This window comes from Sporothrix schenckii (assembly GCF_000961545.1).
Source record: "Sporothrix schenckii 1099-18 chromosome Unknown Cont48, whole genome shotgun sequence".
Taxonomy (NCBI): Eukaryota; Fungi; Ascomycota; class Sordariomycetes; order Ophiostomatales; family Ophiostomataceae; genus Sporothrix; species Sporothrix schenckii.
The window spans coordinates 883,849-910,278 of NW_015971149.1; the positions used below are offsets into that span (position 1 = coordinate 883,849).

The 26,430-nt window shown below is 57.2% G+C and overlaps 12 protein-coding genes across 12 annotated transcripts; 7 read left to right on the top strand and 5 right to left on the bottom strand.

Annotated features, from left to right (window-relative positions):
- Positions 1-465: 465 nt before the first annotated feature.
- SPSK_01045 (gephyrin) lies at positions 466-2,732 on the bottom strand (the record flags this gene model as incomplete). The annotated part of the gene is made up of 2 exons (XM_016727976.1): positions 466-2,318; positions 2,375-2,732. The coding sequence occupies 2 exons, from the start codon at positions 2,730-2,732 to the stop codon at positions 466-468; spliced, it is 2,211 nt and encodes a 736-aa protein (XP_016584146.1).
- Positions 2,733-3,197: 465 nt separating this feature from the next.
- SPSK_01254 (ribonuclease P/MRP protein subunit POP5) lies at positions 3,198-3,935 on the top strand (the record flags this gene model as incomplete). The annotated part of the gene is made up of 2 exons (XM_016728185.1): positions 3,198-3,435; positions 3,496-3,935. The coding sequence occupies 2 exons, from the start codon at positions 3,198-3,200 to the stop codon at positions 3,933-3,935; spliced, it is 678 nt and encodes a 225-aa protein (XP_016584147.1).
- Positions 3,936-4,014: 79 nt separating this feature from the next.
- SPSK_01173 (uncharacterized protein) lies at positions 4,015-5,248 on the bottom strand (the record flags this gene model as incomplete). The annotated part of the gene is made up of 3 exons (XM_016728104.1): positions 4,015-4,722; positions 4,792-5,117; positions 5,185-5,248. The coding sequence occupies 3 exons, from the start codon at positions 5,246-5,248 to the stop codon at positions 4,015-4,017; spliced, it is 1,098 nt and encodes a 365-aa protein (XP_016584148.1).
- A 406-nt stretch (positions 5,249-5,654) lies between these two features.
- Positions 5,655-6,801, top strand: SPSK_01193 (cell cycle arrest protein BUB3; the record flags this gene model as incomplete). The annotated part of the gene is made up of 2 exons (XM_016728124.1): positions 5,655-5,664; positions 5,741-6,801. 2 exons carry the CDS (start codon positions 5,655-5,657, stop codon positions 6,799-6,801), a joined length of 1,071 nt encoding a protein of 356 aa, XP_016584149.1.
- Positions 6,802-7,298: 497 nt separating this feature from the next.
- On the top strand, positions 7,299-8,518 carry SPSK_01176 (uncharacterized protein; the record flags this gene model as incomplete). Its single annotated transcript, XM_016728107.1, has 2 exons — positions 7,299-7,542; positions 7,623-8,518. The coding sequence occupies 2 exons, from the start codon at positions 7,299-7,301 to the stop codon at positions 8,516-8,518; spliced, it is 1,140 nt and encodes a 379-aa protein (XP_016584150.1).
- A 3,254-nt stretch (positions 8,519-11,772) lies between these two features.
- SPSK_01314 (uncharacterized protein) lies at positions 11,773-12,091 on the bottom strand (the record flags this gene model as incomplete). Its single annotated transcript, XM_016728244.1, has 2 exons — positions 11,773-11,928; positions 11,981-12,091. The coding sequence occupies 2 exons, from the start codon at positions 12,089-12,091 to the stop codon at positions 11,773-11,775; spliced, it is 267 nt and encodes an 88-aa protein (XP_016584151.1).
- Positions 12,092-12,253: 162 nt separating this feature from the next.
- Positions 12,254-14,541, top strand: SPSK_01043 (uncharacterized protein; the record flags this gene model as incomplete). Its single annotated transcript, XM_016727974.1, has 3 exons — positions 12,254-12,804; positions 12,875-13,494; positions 13,598-14,541. The coding sequence occupies 3 exons, from the start codon at positions 12,254-12,256 to the stop codon at positions 14,539-14,541; spliced, it is 2,115 nt and encodes a 704-aa protein (XP_016584152.1).
- A 1,052-nt stretch (positions 14,542-15,593) lies between these two features.
- Positions 15,594-16,326, bottom strand: SPSK_01255 (COPI-coated vesicle protein; the record flags this gene model as incomplete). Its single annotated transcript, XM_016728186.1, has 5 exons — positions 15,594-15,799; positions 15,843-15,926; positions 16,002-16,045; positions 16,130-16,201; positions 16,307-16,326. The coding sequence occupies 5 exons, from the start codon at positions 16,324-16,326 to the stop codon at positions 15,594-15,596; spliced, it is 426 nt and encodes a 141-aa protein (XP_016584153.1).
- A 1,153-nt stretch (positions 16,327-17,479) lies between these two features.
- SPSK_01219 (protein BCP1) lies at positions 17,480-18,485 on the top strand (the record flags this gene model as incomplete). The annotated part of the gene is made up of 2 exons (XM_016728150.1): positions 17,480-17,557; positions 17,619-18,485. 2 exons carry the CDS (start codon positions 17,480-17,482, stop codon positions 18,483-18,485), a joined length of 945 nt encoding a protein of 314 aa, XP_016584154.1.
- A 294-nt stretch (positions 18,486-18,779) lies between these two features.
- On the bottom strand, positions 18,780-20,834 carry SPSK_01068 (chorismate mutase ARO7; the record flags this gene model as incomplete). The annotated part of the gene is made up of 4 exons (XM_016727999.1): positions 18,780-19,689; positions 19,779-19,892; positions 20,192-20,282; positions 20,372-20,834. 4 exons carry the CDS (start codon positions 20,832-20,834, stop codon positions 18,780-18,782), a joined length of 1,578 nt encoding a protein of 525 aa, XP_016584155.1.
- A 155-nt stretch (positions 20,835-20,989) lies between these two features.
- SPSK_01054 (mitochondrial division protein 1) lies at positions 20,990-23,184 on the top strand (the record flags this gene model as incomplete). The annotated part of the gene is made up of 2 exons (XM_016727985.1): positions 20,990-21,692; positions 21,755-23,184. The coding sequence occupies 2 exons, from the start codon at positions 20,990-20,992 to the stop codon at positions 23,182-23,184; spliced, it is 2,133 nt and encodes a 710-aa protein (XP_016584156.1).
- Positions 23,185-25,001: 1,817 nt separating this feature from the next.
- On the top strand, positions 25,002-26,313 carry SPSK_01159 (uncharacterized protein; the record flags this gene model as incomplete). The annotated part of the gene is made up of 2 exons (XM_016728090.1): positions 25,002-25,223; positions 25,336-26,313. The coding sequence occupies 2 exons, from the start codon at positions 25,002-25,004 to the stop codon at positions 26,311-26,313; spliced, it is 1,200 nt and encodes a 399-aa protein (XP_016584157.1).
- Positions 26,314-26,430: the final 117 nt, after the last annotated feature.

The following is a 26,430-nucleotide window of genomic DNA, read 5'->3' on the forward strand; positions in this document are numbered from 1 at the left end:
TGGCTCCAGATAGTTTGGCGACTCTTGGCTAGATGGAGGCGGGGACGAGACCAGATTTTGTTGGGGTGGTGGACTACCCAAAGACAGTTGTGGATGAGGGCTCCATTATGATCCTCGTTTCTGTGATGTTGAGTATGGCAATCTTTGACGGGCTTGCTTGGCATGATTCCCTGTTTCATTTTCTCCTTCCTTTTTTCTTTCTTTCTTTTCTCTCCCGTTTGGTTTACACATGTTGGCATCTTTTTCTACCTACAAAGAGGGCTGACACGGCATTTGTCTGGCGTTTGATTTTGTTTCCACGTTCCATTTTTCACTTGCAATTTCATCTCCTTTACCGGAGGACAACCCGCTACAACTTCAACGTATAATAGAGGACGCTACCACGGTAGCTTGACGGAAGCAGGTAGAAAAATCTGTATAATTTGTACATCTAAATATCGTCTGATCAGGCTGTCGTAACAACTGTCACATCTCGCTCCGAACATTGCTCATCAACAACGCGTCCACCTTGGCGCCGGCCTTTAACGGCTCTGGACCCGCCGGCATACATAGCAGCGCATTTGCACCACGCATGCTGCCGACCTTGGAGCTGCGTTGGCCGCCCGTGCTCGTCGCTTTCAGGACGCCGTCGGCACCGACACTGACCACGGCGCGATGGTACTCGGGCCGCTCCTTGTCGAGCGCAAAGTCGTGCGACAGCGCGACGGGCACACGTGGCAGGCCGCGTGGCTGTTCTCCGGCCATCTGGTGCAGGGCCGGCAGGACAAAGAGGTGGAACGTGACGAGTGCCGAGGCCGGGTTGCCGGGAAGCGAGAAGACAGGCCGGACCACGCGGCGGGTGCTGTGGACGACGTCGCCGGCAGCACTGCCTCCGCCGGCACTGGCCACGCTCGTGTCACGCACCGCCTCCTTGACCTCGACCGTGGCAAACGTCGTCGGCTTGCCCGGCTTCATGGCCACGCGGCCAAAGTGGATGGTGCCGCCCAAGGCCCGCTCGAGGGTCGGCTTCAGCAGGTCCAGCTCGCCCATGGACACGCCGCCCGTTGTCACGACCACGTCGACCTGCCGCAGAGCGTCGCGCAGCCGCTGCTCCAGCGTGTGCGGCTGGTCCGCCACAATGCCCAGGTCGACCGTGTCGAAGCCCCATTCCTGCGCCGCCAGCAGCAGCGTCGGCCGGTTCGTGTCGCGCACCTCGCCCAGTCGGAGGCGCGACGGCGGCCGCGACGTGTGCTCCACCACCTCGTTGCCCGTCGACAGCACGCCCACCACGGGCCGCCGGCAGACGGCGACCTGCTGCACGCCCGCGGACGCCAGCAGGCCCACTTCGCCGCCGACCGCCGTGATCTTGGCGCCCTTGGCCAAAATCAGCTGGCCGCGGCGCACGTCGCTGCCGACCTCACGCACGTTGTCGCCGTCGCGCACATTGGCAGCGCGGATCGCAACGTCCTTTTCCTCGGCGCCGTCGTCTGTTCGGGACTGCAGCACCGTGTTTTCGACCATGACGACCGCGTTGGCGCCGGCCGGCAGGGGTGCTCCGGTGGTGATGCGGGCAATTTCGCCGGCGCGGAGGACGTTGCCCTCGTCGGGCGCCGCGTGCGAGACGGCCACGACAGGGAAGACGCCCGACAGGGTGCGACTGCCACCATTGGTACGGTCATCGGTGTCCGCATCGGCGTCGCTCGGTTTCGGCACCACCACGGCATACCCGTCCACGATGCTGGCACGGAAGGCCGGCACGTCTTCGGCTGCGTAGACGTCCTCCGCCAAAACATGGCCGACGAGGGCCTCGTTGACCGGCCGCACGGCCTCGGCATAGCCCGGCGTGAACTCGCTGATGCGTGCTAGAGCCTCGTCCACGGAGAGCATAGGGTACGGGCTGGCCCGGTTCCGTCGGGTAGGGCCCAGACTCGGGTCGTTGGAGAGAGGCGTTGTCGGTGCCGCGTCTGCTGGCGGGGCATGGTGAACTAACCCGTGGCCGTGGCCACCATGACTGTGGCCATGCCCATGTCCATGCCCGTGCCCGTGTCCGTGTCCGTGGCTGTGACTATGCGAATGGCTGTGGACGGCCGCTGATGCACCGGCAATGGCACCCGCACCAGCAGCAGCACCAGCACCAACGCCCGCGTCCTTCTCGAGCTTCCTCACCCCACCTGCGTGCAATGCTCGCGAGTCCATGCCGGCGGCCAGGACACACGCGTGCGGCAACATCTTCACAATCGCCTGCAGGTTCTCTTTCGCGCCTTTGGGCGACCCTGGCAGAGTCACGATAATGCTGCGTTTCCGCACGCCCGCCACCGGCCGCGACATCACGGCGACTGCTGGTTAGTGAGAGTGCATTGAAGACAGACCAACAGTCCAAACACGCAATACGTACATGGCGTTACTTGCAGTGAGGCCGCCAGCATGCCGTGCACCAGGCCCGGTGCCGGCTTTTCGATCAACTCGGAGACGGCCTCGGGGGTAATGTCGGAGACGGCGAAGCCGGTGCCGCCGGTCGTGACGACGAGGCTGATGAAGCTTTCTCGGCTCTCGTCGACATCCGTCCACGCCTGTATCTGCTTGCGAATGGCGGCGGCCTCGTCGGTCACAATCTGTGTTTCTGCCACCGTCCATTGGCCGCTCTCCTCCAAGACGCTCGTCAGCGCCGGAATGGCTGCATCGGTCGACGGATCGCGCGCGGCTGTTGTCGACACGACCAAGATGGCCGCCTGGAGTGTTGCGGGAGATGCCATACGTGGGACAACTGCAATGGAATCGGCGGATGAAGGACGTTGCTGGCGTCACAGCGACGATGCAACACGAATGGACCTCGTGTGACTTGAGATCAACGTGATGCCGGCCCTTACCGTGTTCCGTGGTTGTTTACCGAGGATTGTGTAAAAGCAATCGACAACGAGAAATCCAAAACAATGGGGAGACAATCAGGTTGGGTATCTGGCAAACACCTCACAATGCTTGATTCATGTAAAGTCATGATATGGCCATTGGCGTTCAGTGCGGGTGACCTGCGGGCGAGTCCCCGCTTAAGGCAGGTACAGCTATTCTCCACTTTTTTCATCCGCCCAAGCTCCAAATTCTGACCCGCTAAACTTTTGAGGCTCACTTTTCGAGGTGAACCCTTTCACGTCACCAAAGCGAAAATCGACAGTACAGACGAACCTGACCAGCGGCCCGCAACGTGTCAGGTCAACGCAACCATGGTGCGCGTCAAAGAGCGTTACCTGCTGGTCAACATCCTCTACCCACGCGACGGCACGGCCGACGCCAAGAACAGCAATGGCAACACCAACAGCCATGAACAGCCTCATTTCGTCGCCGTACGCCGCCCGACACAGAGCGACCTGACGCGACAGCTGCTCCTGCGTGGCATCAAATCTGAGGCGAAGGCCCTCTTTGGCGACTGCGGTGCCGGCGCCGTCGAACGGACCCTCAGTGGTAGGCCCCGATGGTTCCCGAATTGACACCACTCAAGTCCGTGGCCCTAACACACAACAGTCAAATACTTTTCTCGAGCCACCTCCACCTTTATCCTCCGCATCACCCGCGAACACGTGCGCTATGTCTGGACCGCCCTGACGTTCATGCGCCACGTGCCCGTCCGCAACGGCCGGTCCTGCGTCTTCCGCGTGTCGCGCGTCGGCGGCACCATCCGACAGGTCGAACAAGAAGCCATCCGCCAGGCCCGGACGCTGGTCCTGGCGACCAAAGCACACGTGGCCGGCAACACGACGTCAGCATTTGAGCTGCTGACGCGGTCGGCAGCGGCAACGAAAGGCACCGGGCAAGGAAAGCAGGCAAAGAACCTGTTGGCGGATGTCATGTCCGACGACGACGAAGACAGCAATGAGGACGAGGAAGACGACCTTTCGGATTTTGAAGACGGCAACGGCGAGGGCATGGAGGATGACGGAGGCGAAGCAGCAGGCCTGGACTGAGAACAACCCCTGTGAATGGAGGAACAGGAACAGGACCGGAACCATCTATAGGGGATCCTTTCCTCGGCCCATCGTATACTCATTTCTTGCTCCGACGGACGACCTTGATGCCATTGTCCGTCGTGTACGGCTGAGAAAAGTCCGCGTCAAAGAGTTCGTCGTCGTCGGCACCAGAGGGGGCAGCAGACGATGGCCCCGGCACGTCCAGCTCTTCGACCCGTGCGGCGGCCTCGTGCGCTTCGCGCAGCTGCTGCTCGCGCGCCGACTCTTGCCGTTCCATCGCGTCGTACTCCTCCTTGTTGTCGATCCACCGCTCCTGGAGGTCGCCCACCTCGAGCAGCGACGACTCGTCCCGCATCGCCACCTGCCACACGGTGTCGTTGGCGCCCTCGGCGCCGCCAAAGACATACCCACCCGCCCGGTCAATCACCCGCAGCACGTGCATCATGCTGCGCTTGTTCTCGACCGCCAGCACCTCGAACCGCACGAGGCCAAACGACTCCACCATGTCGGCCACCGCCGTGTTGAGCCGCGACCACTTGTCGCTGCGCAGCGCCGGCGACTCCTCCGCGAGCGCCCCCTGCAGGTACGACAGGTCCTGCACGTCGGTGTAGTAGTCGAGGTTGAACGGCAGCGGGTCGTACGCGGCGACCTTGTCGATTTTGGTCAAAATGTTGACGTGGGGCAGGTCCATCTGCAGCATGGCCCGCAGCGCCAGCAGAATGTTGGCGAGATAGAGCGACGGCTGCGTCAGGCAGAAGCTGTCGGAGAGGTGGACGACGACGAGCTACAAGTAGTCAAGTAGTTAGCGTGACAGGTCCTACAAAAAGAATAAGCGGAACGTCATTTCACTTACCCGGTATCCCATCTTTTGCAGCTTGAGAAATATGTTGCGCAGCGAAGTGTGGTGCGTGTAGAGCTCGACCTGGCCCGGGCAGTCAAAGAGCACGTAGTCGTCGCCCAGCTCCTTGAGGCCGTCCTCCAGCCAGCTCATGTTGTTCTCGAGCTCTTCGATCGCGTAGAGCACGCCGCCATTGGGGCCCAGGTTGTCGTCGGCCATGATTTCCTCGAGCGTCACGAGGTTGCGAATGTCGACGGCGCAGGGGTAGTTGGCGTGGTCGTTGGCCGGGTCCAGGTTGACGACCGAGCACTGGCGTCCGATCGCGCTCATAAACTGGTGCACTACACAGGTTGTCAGTAGCAGTACTTGCGTGCCAGATCAACTGCACCGTCAATTCAAAGTACGTACTGCCATCGCAATATGTGCTTTTGCCGGCGCCGGGGCTGCCGAGGACAAGCTGGGCGAACGGCATGGGGAGGGCAGGCTGGCTGGGTGAGGAAGTACGAATAAGATGTATCAATGCTGGGTAAGTCAACTGTCCGTTTCATGCGTCGCCAAAGCGTGATGTCCTGTCTCAAAGTTGATATAATCCTGGTGATGATGGAAGACCGTAGAAAAACTTAGTGCATCTTTGTAAGGGACGATGGGTGTGCTGGAAGAGCTCTCCTAGGCCCCACATGTCCTGGCGACAGGCGGCAACCCTCCCACCCCACGCCTTATCTTATCGCCTTAGCGTGCGGTGCGCTTGGCTTCTCTTTTCTGACGGCCGACTTTCATCTCTATTTACGTCGCAGCCTCCTTGTTTACAGCTGACTGTCGCGGCTTCTGCTCTTCGTCTGAAGCCTTTTGCTTGTCACCCACTACAAACGCCCACCAATATGGCGCCAGGTGAGTGTTGCCCAGCCTCTCAAGCTATCGCGTATGCCCTCCACACCGACTAATCTTCCCTTGGACCCCAAAACAGTACAGTTCGAAGTCGCGCCAGCGCCTGGCGACGCCGTCTCCGCCCTCAGCTTTGCGCCCGGCACCGAATCCACGCGCCTGCTCGCCTCCTGCTGGGACAAGAACGTATACCTCTACGACATCCACAACGGAGAGGCGGGCGGCGAGGGCACGCTCGTCCAGACGTTCCCGCACCCGGGCCCCGTCCTCGATGTCTGCTTCGGCAAGGACGACTCCGAGGCCTTCTCGGCTGGCCTCGACCACACCGTGCGGCGCATCGACCTCGCCACCGGCGCACTCCAGGTTATGAGCCGCCACAGCCAGGGTGTCAGCTGCATCGCCTACAGCGCCGACCACGGCCTGGTCATCTCGGGCTCGTGGGACGCCACCCTCCACTTCCACGACGTCTCCGCCTCCGGCCGCCACGAACCCCTCGCCATCCAGCTGCCCGGCAAGGTCCACGCCCTGTCCACGAGCCCTACCAAGGTCGTCGTCGCCATGACCGCCCGCCTCGTCCACATTTACGATCTGCCCACCATCGCCGCCCTGTTCGCCGCCGGCACCACCGACCCGGCCGCCGTCAAGCCCTGGCAGCAGCGCGAGTCCTCGCTCAAGTTTTTGACGCGCGCCGTCGCCTGCATGCCCAACGACGCCGGCTATGCCACGAGCAGTATCGAGGGCCGCGTCGCCGTCGAGTGGTTCGAGGACAGCGCCGAGTCGCAGGCCCGCAAGTATGCCTTCAAGTGCCACCGGCAGGCCGCGCCCGAGGACGAGGGCGGCGGCGACGTCGTGTTCCCCGTCAACGCGCTGGCGTTCCACCCGCGCTACGGCACATTTGCGTCGGGCGGCGGCGACGGCACGGTCGCGCTGTGGGACGCCGAGGCCAAGCGGCGGATGAAGCAGTACCAGAAGATCCCCAACAGCGTGTGGGCGCTGTCCTTCTCCGGCAACGGGCGGTACCTCGCCATGGGCGTGGCGCCCGGCTTCGAGACGGGCCAGGAGGACTACAGCGGCGCCGGCAAGACGCAGATTATTGTGCGCGAGCTGTCCGAGACGGAGGCCAAGGGCAAGGGCGGCAAGTGAGAAGTGAGAGCGGCCAAGACCGCATCTGCTGGATGCGTTTCCGCGTTGTTCATGTTTTGTCGTGGTTTTCTTCTTGCTCCTTGTTTGGTTCGTATTTCGTGGGATTTGGGGACCACATCGGCGTCAGCGGGATCTGGAAAAATAGTATGCGATGGTTGAACAGCCCTCGTTCCTTTTTCTTATTTTACTTGTTGGAATTGCATCGTGCACTGCTTATATATATAATACTGAATCAAACCCTGCCAATTCTTTTGTCTTTCTTACCAGTCGACACAGAACTCGATAGCAATTGGCGCTCTTCGCTCCTTCCTCGCTTCTGGGCGATGTAGTTCGTGACTTCTTCGTACGGAATGCCTACCATTGCCGCTTCAGAACTCCTTCCGTTTCGAGGGAAGCTCTTTCCTCTGATGGACAAGATTCCCGCGATGACGAAAGAAGCCCCTTTATTTGAGCCCCTTTTGTACATCTTTTTTTGTCCATCTAGCGCCCCTTTATCAATGTCGCCCAAACCCGATGCCACCGTCGCAACAATGCCTCTTTCGCGTGGAGAGAAGTGGGAGCCCGAAACGACGCTGCCATCTCTCAGGACTGCTGCTTCATCACATGGACCGCAGCGGAAGGTGCGCAGTCCGATGTCGATGGACTCCGATGCTGTTCGCGAGCAGGACGACTCGTTATATCTTCGACTTGGACAAGGTGCAAGGCACAGCTCAAAAAGGATGGCGTTAGGAGTGGCTGCAGGTAAGTATTTAAAGCCTGTGGGTGTTCTATCATACCCGATTTGCCGTCAGACCACTAATAAAATGGGGGACAACATACAGGGAAAAGAACCGATACTGACTTAATCGCTGAATCCGATGTCGACACCGCCGTGGTCCCGCTGCGGACACCTTCTCGGTCCAACCTGCCCCTGATGTTCTCGCCTCTTCTGTCACCGCCTGCCGACGAAGCGATGGATATGGAGGACCCCTTGGGAGAGCGTCTATCACAGCGGAATGTCTACGATACGGCGCCGCCTCCGGGTTACAAAAGACTCAACAAGGTCCGCAGCTCTCGAAGACATACTTGGGCCAATGCACGCTCTGACATGGAGCAGCCACATAGTTCTGTCGACGGTTTGCAGAGTCGTGTATTCAGACCCCGACACCTATTGCCCCCAGGCCCCCAGGAGCCACTGTTCCAACAACTTCCCGTGCAGTTTCTGGGTGATGGGTTTTCGGGTGATGAGGCCAAGGCCAGGCCACACGGTAACCGTAAGAGAGTCAAGAGCGACAGCAGCAATAGCGTCGGCTCGTCCAGCAAGAGAAAGAAAAAGGCGGACGTGTCGCCCATCCTGGGGTCTCTCGACATCGTCTCTTTGAGCCAGGAGGAGAGCGCAATCGACATGGCCGCCGCAGCGGGGGCAGCCTTTGCCGCGGCAAAGGCTGCCTCCCGGATCAACACCGTCATGGAAATCATTCCGCTGCGTCCCGTGCATGCACCGCCGGCCATAACTTGGGACTTCAACGACACACAAAGTCCTGTCATCAAGACAGAAGTCGACGACGCAAACATGGGTGATGACGTTGTTGCAATTCCCAGTAGCTGGAACGAAAATGGACAGGTCATCGAAATCATAGACGATGAGGTTGCGGTTCACTATTCGGCATTGCCACCTTTGAGACACGAGCGGAGGAGGTCTCCAACATGTTCGAGTTTGGCGGCGTTGGAAAGTTGAGATTCAGATAGATCGGTGTTACATGGATTTCGGGATTGATTTCAGTTCTGTGGTATGATCTTCCGATGGAAACCAACGTTTGTCATATGACGTGCAGTCAACATGATCCTCGGCCAACAACATGGCTTATTTTCAACAAGCGCTTTTCATACAAGTCCTATAGAGCGTCAAAGCACAACGCGGTTTAGCTTCTCTACTGTTTGAATTTACAAGACCATTCAGCTTACACTTTGATACAAACATTGTTGGCCTCAGCAGCCTTGACTGTTAGTCCTCAAAAATCGTGTCTCAAGCACCATGGCCATTGCTTGGTCAGATTACCACTCGACGACTGGGAAGGAAGGAGATCGCCCGATAAAATCGGCCTCACGTTTACTTCGTAGACGTGTTGTCTTCGTTGTATCTTTGGAATAGTATGCGGCTCGGTAAAGGTGCTGTGGCCGACGACAGCATCGGTTCACACAACAGGCCTGAACACAGCACGAAATGACAAAGTATGTGACTGTAACGTCCAATGGCAAACTCCACCCACCATGCTAGGCGGGCAAGACAGAACCAGCAAATGCGGTTCCGGTTCATGGGCTGTTCTGCGCCTACCGAAATCAAGACAGAGAAAAAGCCTTCCTGACACTGCCACATCTTCTCTCCAGCTGAAAATGACGGCGGATTAAAAATGCTTCAAAACATACCCCACGTCCGGCCATCTTATCGTTTTGTCGACAATTTCCTTTTTAGCATTTCCAAGCGATGCTCGTCGTTGCCGGCTTGCCTGACGCCATCGGCTTGGTAAGTATCGTATAAGAAGGCGGTGTTTCCACTCCATCGCCCTGTCACCCAACTTTTTTGATCTGGTGTCAATTTTGTGCCTTTCGCCATTCCGTTTTCTTCGCCTCGGATTTTGTTTGTCTGTGTGTATCAATGGTGCTGTGCGGAACGCCGTCTCTGAACAACATTTGTATGTCATCGTTTTGCGTGTTAATAGCGTCGATGGGGCGGTTGGTAGCCAGCGATTATAGTTTTTCGCTTTGGGAAACGGAGTCACTGTCCAATAAACCCCATTGTAAACTGCATGACACCATTACCGACCATGACAATTGACAATGCGCGCGTCCTGAATGGTCGATGTAGATCGGCGCCCACCCCTAAAAAGGCCAACGGAGATGGCAACCCAAAAAATCGATGGAACACCCCCATAAAAACTGGCCGCTTTTTGGGACCGGGTCGCTGCAGGAAATAGCTAGTCTTCTCGCCGCTCAGTTTTCTTCGCTCCTTTTCGGCACAAAGCGGCTTGGGTCACAGTAGAAGTGCACAAGCGTTGCTGGAAGCTAGTTTTTCTACTCTGTCTCTGTCAGGGGGCGGCCCTGTTCGAGTACGTTCGAGTACTCTGCAGGCACAAAGTACAAGTGTAAATTATGCACTTGCATGTCAGACTGCAGTGTTCGAAAATCTAAAATTATTGGTTTTTTTTCTAGTACGCTTCGGTTTCTTATTCTTTCAAATTATTATTGTCCCCACCAAGCGGCTGCGTGAGTAGTGGATCTCTGCCGAAGCTTGGCTCTCTGGACTGGTTTGTATGATACTTCTGGCCCACATTTGATTACTCGTTTCCTTTGGCAAGCGAACAGATGAAATATGAAGGAGTCTTACCTGGGTCGTCGTTTCCCAAAGAAGAGGACAGAAGCAAAGAAGAATATCTCAAAATTCAAGTGAGGCAAGCGCGACTGACGACAAAATGACGAGACGTCCTATACACTTCAGCTTCAGGCAGCTGCCTCTCCAAATACGACCTTAAAAATGGACCAAGTCGGCCTGTGCCGAATGTCGAAAGATAAGATGCGCCATCGCACTGGATCAGATAATCTCACGGGCCTTCGTATCGCGGCCTGTCCTTGTTTTGTTGGCATGTATGCACAGTTGCGAACATGCCCCAGAACACAACATAACCCGTTCCTTCCCCCGCCATCGTTGCTGCATCGCGCCTTCCCCTGCACATCCAGGGCACCCGCCTAGATACAAGTTTTGTGGGCAGGGGAGCGATGCAATGAAGGCAAGGCGTACGGACTCGGATATAAGATGCATCTATCGGCATAACGGGCATAACACCTGCCTCCGCGGACAAGTAATACGGCGGAGCGAAATGGGAACAAACTGCCCGGAAGCAACGCGCAATGCCCCCATTCGCAAGGGCTTACGCCTGTATCTTACAACATGGTGCGCTTTGCGACCTCGGGGGCAGATTGCGCTACGAACAGATGATGGCCTAGACCCCAATACAGGGAAGGATCGATGGAAAACGGGGCAGTGGCGTAGCCTAAAAAGGTTGGGATTACATTCATGGCGAGTTTGATTGGTCAATAAAGCGACCCGACAGCGGAGCCCTGCGCACGTTGGGACCCGAAAGGCAAGAGCAACTGCTGACAGGGAAAGCCCGACTGATTAGATTTCAAAGAAGAGGCCACAATGCCGCAAAAGACACAGAGTCCAAGTAGACGCACACCAGCGCCGAGCAGCCGGATCGCTAGTAGAAGAAATACGAAAGTACAAAACGGTGAAAAGATAGAGACAGAGAGCATTGATTTAGGCGCGTTATGTGGCCTACGAGGGCAGGCTTTCTTACGGCATCACGTTTGGCAATAACGCCCCCGAAAGGCAACTGCGGCCATGCCAAGGCAGCCACGTTCCTACTGCTGGGCAATCTGACTACGAAGTATGTTTCTCGGACTAAACAGTATTCCTAAAGAAGTAGTTGCCCCATGCCGCTCGCGGTAGGGTATGCTGGTTTTGTTAGCCGGTCCTTCCCCATCAGATAAATACAGTGCTGCGATTTCCTGATTCGCATGATTACAATTGCCTATTAGTCGTCACGTTCATTGCTCACCCCCCTTTTCGTCACTGCCTTGCTTCCCGTGGCCATCGCTGTTTCCTCCTCGTTTCCATCCGGTCCTCGCATGCCCTTTTGGACCGAAACTCACACTTGTTAATAGAAGCGACGTGAGTGGATACTTCCTTCCTGTGCTGCAGATGCCACCACTGCTCCACTTGCGAACACCACCGCTAAAGACGATACTACGACACCTGGGATCTCTGCAGTCCTCACTCTCAACCTCTCAACGTCTGTTCTGAACACCACCAGTGCCGGCCCAATACTACGGACGCCGTCGCCGACCGCCACCACCTATCCCACCCTCTTCGATAACGCGCAGTGGTGACCGTCTTTTGTTTCGGACTCCCTCTCTCACAACAGCTGACGCCTCCTACTTGTGCCACACTTTCTTCCGCCTCGGCGTCCAGTCCTCCGATTCCAGATCGTCGACATTGCTTTCGCACATCTCGTCTCTCGCTTTACTGGTCTGAATCTCGTCATTATCCACTCCATACAGCGCCATCTCTGAGCCATCATTCTCCTTGTTCTGTCACTCACTTCCACCTGTTCGTTGCCACATCGTCGACAAGGAGAACCACCTTCACAACGACAAAGACGACGACGACACCGAGGACATCATCTTGTTCGAAGCAAGCATAATTCGCTACGTCTTTGGCAGTCCGTCCTTTCACGAATCTTGTCGACGACATCATAACGGCACGACGACGTCACGTGCCTTCGACCACACTGGTCTTTGCTTAGTCGCGTCCACAAGTTCAGAAGACCCTACTTTCCGCATCATCTGTGTCATGCAACTTCCGACAGCATCATACTCGTCTTGATCGGACTCGTCTCTACTTAGGTTTTTGGCGATGGCCCTGGGTGAAGTCTTACAGACACACTCAGTGGCACCATTTCATAAATCCCAGGAATATCAGCATCACCACCTCCATCACCAACATCACGATAGTCGCGAGCAGCAGACCGAACCCAAGGCCTTGGAAGCGTTTCGCCAGGGTCTCAAAGGATTCCAAAAGTCCGACCGGAGCCCAATCGAGGAGGCAGCAAGTGTTGCCGCATATCTTCCCCCAAAATCGAATATGCGCTCCGCCCTCCCTTCCCGGCCGATGGCCACAACTACCAAAGCCGTAGTCGACGGCAACTCGTCCAAGACCCGGATACGATCACCCCCGCCGGAAGAGAGCGGTGCACACAGTAACCGTTCATCTGTGGCACGGTCGCCCAACAACGGCCGGCGCAACTCCGGGTCGCCCGCCGACCTATCACAACCGCTCAGCCCTACCTCCGTGACTGCCGAGACCGCTTCGACCCATGGCACCACGACCGGTTCGCAAGCAGATGTGGACGTACAGTCGGATGTTGGGTCTAGCGTTGTTCAGGGTCTGAGCGGCCAAGTCTGCAGGTAAGCTTTACAGCGACTGCCATATCATATGAGCGTATGGTTTACGTTGACTAACATGTATCCCTGTCAGCAACTGCGGTATCACGCGGACACCGCTCTGGCGCCGTTCGCCGCAGGGCGCAATCATTTGCAATGCCTGCGGCCTATATCAAAAGGCTCGGAACACTGCTCGGCCGAGTTATCTAAAACGTCCCCCCACCACCGGCCCCTCAGCCGGAGGCAGCGGCGGTTCTCGCGGACGGAAGAACGCCGATGCTGTCCCCATTTCGCCACAGAGTGTCTCCCAACTGCAGTCTGCGACACCTGGCGCGACCTATGTTGCTGCCGACCAGTTAAGTTCGGGCACCTGCCCCGGCGGTGGCCACTGCAACGGCACGGGCGGCGCCGAGGGTTGCAGTGGCTGCCCCGCCTATAACAACCGTATGTCGAAGATCGCCAACATTACCGTTGTGCCTGTGGACGGCTCTAAATCTGTGCCACCGGAGCACACAGGTTGTGGCTCCGGGAAGACGGCAGCAACTGGAGATGCGTCTGACCGGGCCGGATCGCTTGACCCTGCGGCACCCATCGACATGACGAATCTGCAGAGCCAAGTGTCGACCGTCATCATCGCTTGCCAAAACTGCAGCACGACTATCACGCCGCTGTGGAGGCGAGATGAGAATGGCCGCACGATCTGCAATGCTTGTGGTATGTTCAGAAATTAGAGTGCTCCTATTCGATCGCCACATTGACTCTTCGGACGGAAACAATGTGGTCTGTTACACAGGCATATGCTGACTTTCCAACCTAGGCCTTTACTATAAACTCCACGGCGTCCACCGTCCCACCTTTATGAAGAAATCGGTCATCAAACGGCGAAAGCGTGTCATTCCGACTGCCCAAGACCCGCATGGTGAGGATTATTCCTCGTCGGGCGAGCAAGGTGCGACGCCTCCGCCGGGCGCGCCGGCCTCTCTCGCAGCTCGGTCGGATTCACAGCCTGGCGAAGACGTTGATGTGGAGCGCGGTACAGTCAATTCGGACGGATCTGTCAATCTAGGTCTTCGGCGACGGGCCGACCATGCCCTGTCACTTGTCCCTGAGCCTGTTCTCCGCCAGAACCAACAGCAACAGCAGCAACAGCAACCGTCACCGAGACTCGGCGGTGCAAATGACCTGAACCAATACCACTCGTCGTCGTCACACCAGCAACACGCACACCACTTCCCGAATCCAGCCGGCCAGCGCATAGACATGACCGGCTCCCTAAATGACGACAACCGTTTACCACCGCTGACAAGCCTCACGAGCATGGGTCCAATCGAGCGCCAGCCGTCTCTGTCGCCCGCATCGTTTATTTCGCCCTCCCGCAAGCGGTCTTTCTCATCGAGCGAGAACGACTACGGTGGACCGGCCCTGCCCTCGTCGCACAACGACAATTCGTTGTACGGCAGCAGCAGCAACAACAGTAGCAACGGCAGCAACGGCGAGGCCTCTAGCAAGCGCATGTCCTCCATCAAGTCGATCCTCAATGCACCGGCCTACGACAATGACGACAACTCGCTCGGCAGCATGGCCGGCCCATACCCAGGCATTGGTGGCGGCATGACGTCGCACCCCTCGAGCAACAGTGAACCGCGTCGCAGCGACAGCCAGGACGCGCGCCTTGAGAAGCGGGCGGCCCTCCAGCGGGAGGCTGAGCGTATGCGGCAGTTGCTTGCCGATAAGGAACGGGAGCTCGCTGAGCTCGATTAGATTTTGGATTCTTCGTTGATTTTGTGATGATACCACGTTCTACGCAACAACGGGGGCGCGATACCTGGCGTTTTCTTTTCTTTTTTTTTCTTTTTCCTATTTCGAAATATTTTCTGTTATATTTATTTTCCGGGACAAAATTTTTTCATTTTGAATGGGATGATATCACATCAATGGACGAGGTTGACATGGCCATATGGAGTATAATTTTGTTTAGCAAAACTGACGACGGCAAATAGTTCAAAAGGATACGCTCAACCTGTTCGTTTCTGAGGCCATCGGGGCTTCCACGTTTTCCTATGTTTACGTTTCATGGCATGAGGGAAACGCGATAGGAAGCCAACGTTCAGACAAATCTCGCTACAGGCAACTCTATTATAATAAACACAAGTGACATCATACAGCGTGCTGGAAAAACAAGTCTAATAACATCAAAAGTAATAGGTGCAATACATGGGTGCAAATAATACAGCCTGGTAATCCACGAGGAGATTAAAAACAGAACAGAATTAAAAACAAGTGCAGATGCAAATGCAGATGCAAAAATGCACAACAAGCGCACATCCACCAAACCCAACAAAGAACTGCTGCAAACAACACCGACAGGCTTCGTCCTACACTCGGGTGGGCAAGCCAGAAATCCACAGACCACATTTGCCCAGTCGCCCCCTCAAACTCCCATATTGTGCTCGGGCGCCATCTCTTCCCTCACTTCGTTCAGACTCTCTCCTCCATGGTATTCGACAGCGAGTAGCCACCTCTCTACACCAACGTCTGCCCTCACCTTTGGGCCGTAAAAGTACACAAAGTCATTCCAACTGAATTGCAAAGGATGGGTGTTCGGAAACGTCTTGTCTCATCCGAGATTCATCTTTGCAAAGTCACCAAAATGATTGTCGAAAAGGAGCCAGATAATGGCCGGGTTCTCACTTCGCAAAGCTTCGGGGATGCTTGTCGTCCGACATGGTCTTGTGGGCGCATCGCAAGGCGTCCTATCGCGTACAGTTGTCGACGTGTGCCGGCACTTCCCCGTAGACCCCTACGAGGTCCTCTTACACCTGCTCGGCACCCCAACCAGCATCGGCCTCGCGCATGTTGGCAGGCGGCTCAATCGACGGGATAAACTCGAGCACGCAGTATACCAGGCCGATGATACCGACAATGGAGCCAGCAATGATGCGCAGGGTGTGGTCGTGCAGGAGGATGGAGCCGATGAAGACGTAGACTGGGGTTGGGTCAGCGACAAGAGGCGGACAATCTATGAACAGGTGGCAAAATGGACGGGACAGGCCAAAACTTACAGATACCACGGCCGATGAAGGAAAACAGGAACGACGCGTACCGGGAGACCTGGGGCGGGATCTGGAACTCAAGGAGAGCGGTCGCTGCAAGGGGCGCGCATGGTTAGCAAACGGGCGACGAGAAGCCATGCCACAGGAGCTCGCTGGAGAGACACATACCAAGACCAAAGAGGATCACGTAGACGCCAATGACAACAGACTGGCTGCACGATAGGCGACGGTGGTTAGCAGCGTGGCGCGCAGCAAGAACGGGGGAAGAAACGAAACACGCGCGGGCGGCAACTCACAATGTGATTGGGAAGAACTGCGAGATACCACCAAGAACCATGATGACACCAACACCAAGGTTGATGATGCGGCTGCGGGAAAAGATCGGACGGTTAGCAGGTGTGCGCCAGCGTCAGAGTACGTACGGCCTAAGCCGCACGACGAATCAATGCTTCCTCAAGCTGGCATAAGCTCACAAGGCGTTGGAAAGATCCATTGTTGCTGGTTGTTTTGGATGGCGCGGTAGACGTGGTGCGTTTGATGGAGCTGTGTCGGGGGACGACGATGAGACGATGAGACGAAAGGGCCGAAGGCGAAGATGGTTGTCAAAGATTGAGAGGTCGGATGAACTGAAAGTTTTATTGCTGTGCAGACGTGTGACGTGGGTAAGCTGTGTTGTTTGGAGGGAAGCGTGGGAAACGTGGACAAGCAAGGCAGCAGAATAGTTTCGGTGGTTGGAGCAAGCAGCAGGATTGTGAGAGAAGCGGAACGGGACAGCAAGAACCTGTACAGCAAGAGCTAACCCTTCTGTCATGCCGTAATAAAGTAAGTCTTACACCTGCCCCTGCTACCAGGACTGTCGCAAAGCACCTGCCCCCTGTGGGTGGCCTGGCGCTCGGAAGGGGGCGATGATGTCGCGTTTGTACCTTCTCCACATTGTGCCAAGGAAAAGTGACCTTAGTGAAGCAGGGCGCCTGCTGGTTTGGGGGGGCACGTTGTCGCAAAAACAGCAAAGCTCGCCTGCTGCTGACGGCAAAGGCCCCGCAATTCAATCACTGACAGGAGGCCTAAACGGCCAAGACGTGTGCTTATGTCACTTAAAAACACCTGAAACCCCGAAAACAACCTCTAAAAATTGACTTTTATTACAGCATGCGGCGACCGCTGAAGTACGACGTAGTCAGTCCCGAATACGTCTAGTTCAAACTTTTGTGTGCTCGGATCATCGCAGGATCATATATGTTGTACAGTCGTATGCAGTTCACAAACGGAGCAAAAGACGTTAACTGATCATCTACTCCTGGCTGTAGAGGCTTCACGTCATCTTCCATCGAAGGAGATTAGAGAGGGAGTTATTGCGAATTTCGAGGCTACTTCAACTTTTCCATCAAGTCAGGTACGAAAGGTACTTCATATGCAGTGCGGTCTCCACACAAGTAGAGGTACCTTAATCCACGACATACTAGGCCAGTAAGCTTCTTAATTGGGCCAATCACAGGGCGACGTCATAAATTTTCAATGACCAAAACGGCATCCAAAGATCACAATATAGACGTATTAAGGGCGTTTACGGCGCCAGGGAATTCATACAGGCTCATCGCAGCTCAATTCCGACACATTGTCGCTCACACAACACACACGCACTCACAATGGGCAAAAAGCGGTCAAGAGAGGCGGCCAACAAGGTCCACGATGAGGACCGCATGGAGGACTCCGACTCAGGCGAGGTGCGTTGATATTGAATGATTTGTGTGGCACGGATGCACAGTAGCTAACTGCGGCTCCCAGGACTTTGATGTTGTCAATGTCGAGTTTGAGTGGTTCAACTTTGACTCGGAGGTCGATTTCCACGGCACCAAGACGCTGCTGCGCCAGCTCCTCGATGTCGATGCCGCGCTCATTGACGTCTCTGGCCTTGCCGACGTCATTTTGGCACAGTCCACCATCGGCTCCACCGTCAAGGTCGATGGCAAGGCCAACGACGCCTATGCTATGCTGACGGCGCTCAGCCTGCGCGAGCAGCGCGAGAACAAGGCCGTCGCGCAACTGAAGCAGTACCTGGCCGACAAGGCCGCGGCCGCGGCCGAGACCAACGCCGCCCTTGCACCGCTGCTGCCCCTGCTGAGCGACCAGTCCTCGGGTCCCTCCGAGGCCGGCAAGCCACACATTGGCCTGATCCTGTCGGAGCGGCTCATCAACATGCCAGCCGAGATCGCGCCGCCGCTGTACACGATGCTGATGGACGAGGTGGAGGCGGCCGTCGAGGACGGCGAACCGTACCAGTTCACACACTACCTGATTTTGTCCAAGACGTACGAGGAGGTGCAGTCAGACCTGGCGGCGATGGTGGTTGACGACGACGACGACGAAGACGACAGTGGCAAGAGCAAGAAGCGGAAGAAGGCCAAGACGGCCGCGTCGGGGTCGTCGACGTCGGAGCCGTTTTACTACTTCCACCCGGAGGACGAGGTGCTGCGCAAGCACGCGGTGGCGGCCGGCACGTTTCCCTACACCAAGATTGACGAATCCGTGGCCGACAGCAAGCGGGCCTTCCAAGAGCTGGGCGTCAAGTCGCAAGGACTGCTGATGCTGATTGAAGCAGACAAGCTGCCGGCAGCCATTGAGGCCGTCAGCAAGTACGTGCAGTCGGCGTGAGAGTGCGAGTGGACGTTGTGACGTGGCAATTAAAAGTAAATATAGACGGGGCTCAATTCGCAAAATGACATGCATTTATGACTTTTAAATTCCTCTGCTTTAGTTTTTTAAATAAAAAATATTGCCCATAACAAACGGGATTAACAGTTTTGGTATTGCTTTTAACATTGGACTGTATTCAGTCTTTTATCTAGACACACCTCCCTTCGCGCTGTTGATCGCTCCGTGCTCCTCAATTTTCGTAATAAATGCAGTGAAAATCATTGTCTATCCATCGTTATTCGTCTTTTACTTTCAATGCTTCCGGGGAATCCACCACAGAGCAGCAGCAGCAGCAGTCGCCGCAGCACCGCCCACAGTCACCGCCCACAGCAGTGTTTCCGGCGCGCTCGACTTGCGCAGGGAGGCGTACCATGGCGTCGGTGTCGGCGGCAGCAGGCGCTGCATCAGGTACTCGACCTCGACGTCCTTGGTCAGCGGGATCACAAACTCCTCGTACAGCGCGACCACCGCCTCGGCGTTGAGCTTGTTGGCCGATGGCGCCGCCGTGGCCGGGCCGTCCGCCGACACCTCCTGGCCAAACGTCTCGACCTTGCGGCGCATCCGCTGCAGGATGGTCTGCTCGACCTTCTTGTTGACAATCGCCTCGCCCAGCCCCTCGCGGTCCTCGGCCTCAATCAACGCCGTGAACTTGGCCCGCTCCGACCGGAACTTGGACTCGGCCACAAACTTGCCAAAGTGAATGCGCCGCGACAGCGCCTGCAGCACGGCAATGTCGCACGTCGCCGAGGAGCCGTAGTTCTCCTGGGTCTCGCCGCGGTCGCCATGGCCGAAATCGGCGCACACGGCCGGCAGCAGTGTCTCGACGTAGTACGTCTTGATGCGGTCGTTGACAACCACGTCATTGGGGTGCAGGACGTGCGGGTAGTTGAGCGGCTTGAGGATGGGCTTCTGGACGGCCTCGGGGAAGAAGGGGTTCTCGTCGGGCGACTCGAAGCGGCGGATGCGCGACTGCAGCGCCTCCTGCTGCGACAGGTACCAGTCCATAAACGAGTACTGCCTGTGGCGCTTGCCACAGAGCAGGCCGACCGGCCACGACAGCGACGTGTCGCGGATCTGCACGGCACCGGGCTCGTAGATGCTCTTGTTCAGCGGGAACTGAGCACGCTCGATGAGGTGGAACGTGATGGTATCCTCAAGACGGCTATACCGTTAGCGAGTGCTGCGAGCACGAACAAAAGCCAACCAGCCATGACAGATCAGTCCAGCCGCCATCGCCCATGATATACACACATCAGCTGTTCGCGGATCCGGCCCAGGTCCAGGGCATGCGAAGGGTCAGAGAAGTCGATCGAGGAGTCCATGGCGGCGTCGATGCGGGTGGACGATACGCGGCTTGTTGTGTAGCTGAGCTCTCAGAGTTTGCAAGCAGCACGGGAAACGGGTGCGCAGGGTCTCCTTCAAATCGTCCTCGATTAAAACGCAAGTGGCGTGAGAATTCCGGCGAGCGGAGCTGAGGACGAGGCTCGACCCAAATTTGTGCGCCGGCGTCGGGCGTGATTCCATCCAGGTGAGTGACCTCTCATTTGCCAATGCTCCATGCGCTGGGAGATGTCCCGAATTTCAGGGCTGCGGCAGTGGTCAGGGCTCAGCTGATTTGGGCACTGCAAGGCACAGCTACACGCCCTGAAGAGCCAGTGACGTACGACACACACTGGAAGAAGGCCCCACCGCGCTTGCCACACTGTCGCCAATCAGCGGGCTTCTGGCGAGATGCTGCTGCAGCGCGTCCTCGTTCTTCCATACAGGTTCAGGCAGGTGCAGCTAGGCTGCTTTGGGAGGCGACGACTCAGAGCCACTGGTCGCACCTTCCGCTACTCATCAACCTTGCTCGGCTTTGTCTAGGCCAGAGAGCAAATCAAAAGGCGCCAAAACAGGAAGCAGCCAGGCCGAGAGCAAACCAAGGGGTGAATCTTCACGTCCACCTTCCTTTCCGCCTCTGTTGCCTCTTTCTACGTCAAACTGTGTGGATTTCGACATCCGTCTTGTCCCTTTTCCCAGACGCCCCTTTTCTTCACTCCCTCTCGTCGCTGTGCTGCATAGTTTCTCGTTCTCGATCGATTCGCGCGCCTGTCCACAACCCCAGTCTGGGCGGAATCGATACCCGCTTTTCTCCGTGCCCTTCATCTCGCACAAAACTTTTGCAACCTGGCGAAACACATCAGACGACGACGAGGCAACAAAACGACCTGTCAATTGCCCGGTTCCAGCGAGCCATTGACCCTGCGCCACACGTCCAACAACAATCGACTCGACTGCGGCTCGATTCGCGAGAGCTGATAGCAGCATCTGACGCGCGGGGACACGCGACCTACGTCACGAAGCAAGAGCAACACTCAAGCTGAACAGACGGCTCGGCTACGAAGACGTGACGCAACATCCGTGACGACACGACCCTTCTCCTCCGGCACTCTCGGCCGCACAACCTGCTGCTGTACGCGCGCATGGCGAACGACGACAGCCACCATGACTACCACGACGACCTCGGTGGCGACGAGGACACGTCTATCATCTCCGCCGCTGGCATCGAGGCCTTTGGCCGCAAGGTAACGACCACAGCCTCCCACCTCATGGGACCCTCGGACCCGTCCGCCAATGCCCACTATAAGTCGGCCATGTCCGAGGTGCACCGCCAGCTGCGCCGGCCCCACGTCCAGCGCAGCGTGCTCGCCATGGCACGCACCACCCCGACCGACATGGTGCGCTCGCGCTTGTCTACGAGCGAGATCCGCCACCGCGCGCTGTCCTACCTGCCCGAAGAAATGCTGCAAAACATCCCCGAGGACGACAACGCCTACTCGCTGTTCCAGGGCTTCCAGGCCACGTTCCCCGAGATGACCGAGGAGGGCAAGAAGCACGGCCACCACGGCCATGGCACCGGCGGCCACCGCCGGCGCTCGTCGCGAGGCCGCAAGATGCTCGACGACAAGCCGTCCACGCCAGACGGCCCGCACGCGCTTCACAAGATGCGCAAGGACAAGGCGGCCATGATGCACCAGTTTGAGATGCTGGGCATCCGCAAGAACATGGCTGGCAGCGAAATCCGGGATATTGACATCAAAGTGGCCAACCTGGCTGGCATGCGCAAGATTCTGCTGGACCGGCTAGCTGCGCTGGAGCAGGACGAGGCCTTGCTGGAGCACGACAGTACGTATTACAGTTGCCGTCGAAGACGTGCGGTCATGCGTTGTGTGAGCTAACATCCCTAGTCATGGACCTGGAGGGCCGAATAGACATTGCACAGGAGCTGGCAGACGAGGCCGAGACCCTCGCAGCCAACTCTCCCACAAAATCCGATGTCGACCTGGCGTTAGACAACGACGACGATGAGGACGGCGTGGCGGCCAACGGCAGCGCAGCGACCGGTTTCATGTCACAATCCATCTACGAGAAACTCCCCTCGGCCGGCAGCACACCGTCTCGGTCGACCGCTGGGCGTAGGACGCCCAAGGCCGTGCGAAAAAAGTCGATGCCCATCCTCCACGAGCACTTCCACCCGGGCACGAGCATCCGCGAAATTCGCGCGCACCAGGACGCTGTGACGGCCATTGACTTTGACGCGCCGTTTGGCACGCTCGTCTCGGCGGGCATGGACGACACGGTACGCGTCTGGGACCTCAACGCCGGCCGCTGCATCGGCCTGCTTGAGGGCCACACGGCGTCGGTCCGCACGCTGCAGGTGGAGGACAACATTCTGGCCACGGGCTCGGCGGACGCGACAATCCGGCTGTGGGACCTGAGCCGGTCACGGTACGACCCGCACGGCAGCCTGTTCAGTAAGTCTGGCAATGGTGCTGCCAGCGGCGGCGGCGGCGGTGGCGGGGGCGGTGCCGCCGACGACGATGACGACGACGACGGTGGCATCGCCTTTGAGAACCCCGACGACGAGCCCGTCGAGCCACCAGCCGACAGCATGGCCGACTGCCCACTGATGACGCTGTCCGCACACATGGGCGAGATCACAGCGCTGCACTTCCGGGGCGACGTGCTGGTCTCGGGCTCGTCGGACAAGACGATGCGGCAGTGGGACCTGGAAAAGGGCCGGTGTGTGCAGACGCTGGACGTGATGTGGGCGGCGGCCCAGGCGTCGGCCAGTGTCAGCAGCAGCAGCGCGGCCGGCACCAGCGAGGGCACGTGGCGGCAAACGTCGCGCGCGCAGACGGAGGCGGCGGACTTTGTGGGGGCCGTGCAGGTGTTTGACGCGGCGCTGGCGTGCGGCACGGCCGACGGCATGGTGCGGCTGTGGGATCTGCGCAGCGGGCAAGTGCACCGCAGCCTGGTCGGCCACACGGGCCCCGTGACGTGTCTGCAGTTTGACGACGTGCACCTGGTGACGGGCAGCGTGGACCGCAGCATCCGGATCTGGGACCTGCGGACGGGCTCCATCTACGATGCGTACGCCTACGACAACCCGGTGACGAGCATGATGTTTGACGCGCGGCGGATTGTGAGCGCCGCGGGCGAGGACGTGGTCAAGGTGTACGACAAGGTGGAGGGCCGGCAGTGGGACTGCGGCGCGGGGATCACGGCGGCCGAGGACGGCCACACGGCGCCCGCGATTGTGGAGCATGTGCGGATACGAGACGGCTACATGGTGGAGGGCCGGCGGGACGGCCGCATCGGCGTGTGGACCTGTTAGAAAGACGCGAGGCAAAGGAGGATGTACATATAAAGAGAAAAACACCCCATTCATGGTTTCGGTGGAGGGGTTGGGAAAATGGGCAACAAACAGGGCAAGGATGGGCTGGAGAAGAGGAAACACATTCTGCATCGATTTGTTTTTGTACACTGTATGTATTTATTGGTTTTGATTTTGTTCTCCCTGTATTTCCAGAGTGCTGTCTGTTCGTCGTCCTCCATGTTAGAGTACTATTGGGGATACATTATTTGGTATAGGCGTGTTCCAAAGTTTGGTGCTGGAAGGCATCGGTGAATGCTCATGGGGATCACCAAGTATCAACAGCCTCAATACGAAAAGACGTCACGCTCAACAACGTCGCGTCATCGACGAGGCCGGTCTAGCTTGACAGCGTTACAATGACAGTAAGCACGTTTGTCTTTTGCACCTGTCTCTTTGTAATATGTCCAGTTCCGGGACGCCTAGTTCCATAGACACTGCTGTTCGTTTTATGCATTATTTGGGCGAGATGCTGTCACAGCCAATAGTGATGAAGGAAGTCGCTTATCACTGTTGTAGAGCCACAGGATTGCCAGATACTTAGTTGTTCCAGACGGCGCTCAGACGACAACGCAAAGTGGTGTGTGATGGTGGCAGTAAGTCCTGGTACTCAAGTGCTGCCGTCAGCAAAAAAGTCTTAACTCCATGCACAACCAGCCAATTCGGCGTTATGTGACAAAGCAATCTTTTAACCGGGGCAGGAGGGAAATGTCATCTCCGGAGACATTGGGGGTTGACTTGGCAGTTGCGGGGGCAGATGTGCCAACACAGGGAAGGAGCGACAAGCTGCGAGAGCACAACATTCCTTCCCGAACCGACAAAGTGACAGAGTGTGCGGCCGCGCCTTCCTATCCAGGAACCATTGTGCTTTGTAGGGTGTCCAGGGAAAGAGCAAACGATACCGTAGCTTGGTTTATTTTGCCCGCGTTTGCTCGATATGCAGTCTCTTTGTCCAGGAATTCACTGACGATCGTATCTCACCGTCTCCTCAACATAAAGCACGAGTACGACCAGCACAACCACACCCAAAGGCGAGCCAACATCTTCGGCGCCAATGACGCCAGCGACTGCGTATGCAGAACGTGTTCGGCAAGGTCTCCCTGCCGGCGTCGTGCTAAGTGGTCTCTAGCGCAAAACGAAGCAATGGAGCCGATGGAGAGCGGAAGAAAAGCAGACCACAGATGTCCACAGGGTTGATGCGTAGTAGGCCATGCAGCTACCGACCGCGGCAGTATCACCCCAAAGCAATTACATGCAAAGAGTGGACCCCTTCCCCGGGAAAAGAAGAGGGCGACAACAAGTACGAAGTAAACGAGCTCATCCAGCCGGTGCCCCCCGCGTGAGGTCTTTCTATGCGCTTCAAGCGGCCCACCAGCTCGACTACCATCCAAGTGAGGCCCCGGAGTTAAGATTATTGACACCATTGCCCACGGTGCAATGAGCTTACCAGTCATCAGTCCGTATACCTCGGACCCCTTGCTGGTGATATTGCTGACGGTCGTGATTGTCGGTTGCTCGATGTAGTTAATTCGTTTCGTTTCCTCTTTGTGTCTCCTGGTATTCTTATCCGGGGATTCATTTGCAGCTACAAGCTATTCTTCCGAGTATATATATGTTGCCTTACCCCCTGTTTTGCTTTCTTTCCCCCTGCCCTTATTCTGTCTCTCGCCGTCCTTGACTTTAGTCCTCGGTATCTTCTCAAGGCCAGTCTACTTTATATCACAACTATCCAGACACCACCACCACCACCACAAAAACAATAACAACAAATCCGCAAAATGTCCGTTTTTGCTCGGGCCCCTCCCCCCAAGTCGGCCCTCGGCCGCTACCGTCTGCTCTCGCCACTCGCCAGCGTCCGTGTCAGCCCGCTGTGCCTGGGCGGCATGAACCTTGGCGAAGCCTGGAAGGACTACATGGGCAGCGTCGACCACAAGACCGCCGATGAGCTGCTTGACTATTTCTACGACAAAGTGGGTGTCTCGTGTGAAGGTGATATTGTAGTACAGGCTTCACGAACAGCCAGTTGACAAGTCTAGGGTGGCAACTTTATCGACACCTCTAACAACTACCAGTGGGGTACGTTATATTATATATATATATTCTGCTTTCCAGGGAGAGCAGCTCGGTCAGTCAGATACTAATACAACAGCAGAGGAGTCCGAGCAGTGGATCGGCGAGTGGATGGAGAAGCGCGGCGTCCGCGACCAGATGGTCATTGCCACCAAGTACACCACCAACTACCGCCATCTGAAGCCCGACCACATCCAGGCCAACACCACCGGCAACAGCACCAAGAGCCTGCGTGTCTCCGTCGAAGCGTCCCTCAAGAAGCTCCGCACCGACTACATTGACATCTTGTACGTCCACTGGTGGGACTACGCCACGAGCATCCCCGAGGTGATGCAGTCCCTCAACCAGCTGGTCCAGGCCGGCAAAGTCTTGTACCTTGGCGTCTCCGACACGCCCGCTTGGGTCGTCAGCAAGGCCAACGAGTACGCCCGCAACCACGGCCTCCGCCCCTTTAGCGTCTACCAGGGCATGTGGTCGGCCGCCACGCGCGACTTTGAGCGCGACATTATCCCCATGGCCCGCGACGAGGGCATGGCTCTGACGCCCTGGGGCGCTCTGGGCGGTGGCGCCTTCAAGACCGAGGAGCAGCGCCGCCGCCAGCAAGAGCAGAAGGAGGGCCGCCAGGCGCCCGCCTCGCCCGCGGCGCTTGCCGTCAGCCGCGTCCTTGAAACGGTGGCCAACCGCCACAACACGGTGATTACCAGCGTGGCCCTTGCCTATGTCATGCAAAAGACGCCGTATGTCTTCCCCATTGTGGGCGGCCGCAACACGGCACAGCTGCAGAGCAACATTGACGCGTTGTCTCTCGTCTTGACCAAGGAGGACGTCGCCGAGATCGAGGCGGCGGTGCCCTTCGACTTGGGCTTCCCGCACAACTTCTTAGCGTACTCCGCCGCGGGCAACACCTCCACACCCAACCACTACCAGAACGCCGGTCTCTTGGCCATGTCGGCGACATACGACTATGTCCCACAGCAGCAGGCCATCCGCATTCCGAAGGACATCACCAAGGCCGAGTAGCGCGGCAAGGAAGAACGGGGTTCATGGAATTTGATATAACTATAGTGATTGCAACGAAACTACAAAACAATGCGTTTGTCTTTGGTAAAGAATAAAACTCCGGGATACAAAGAAAAA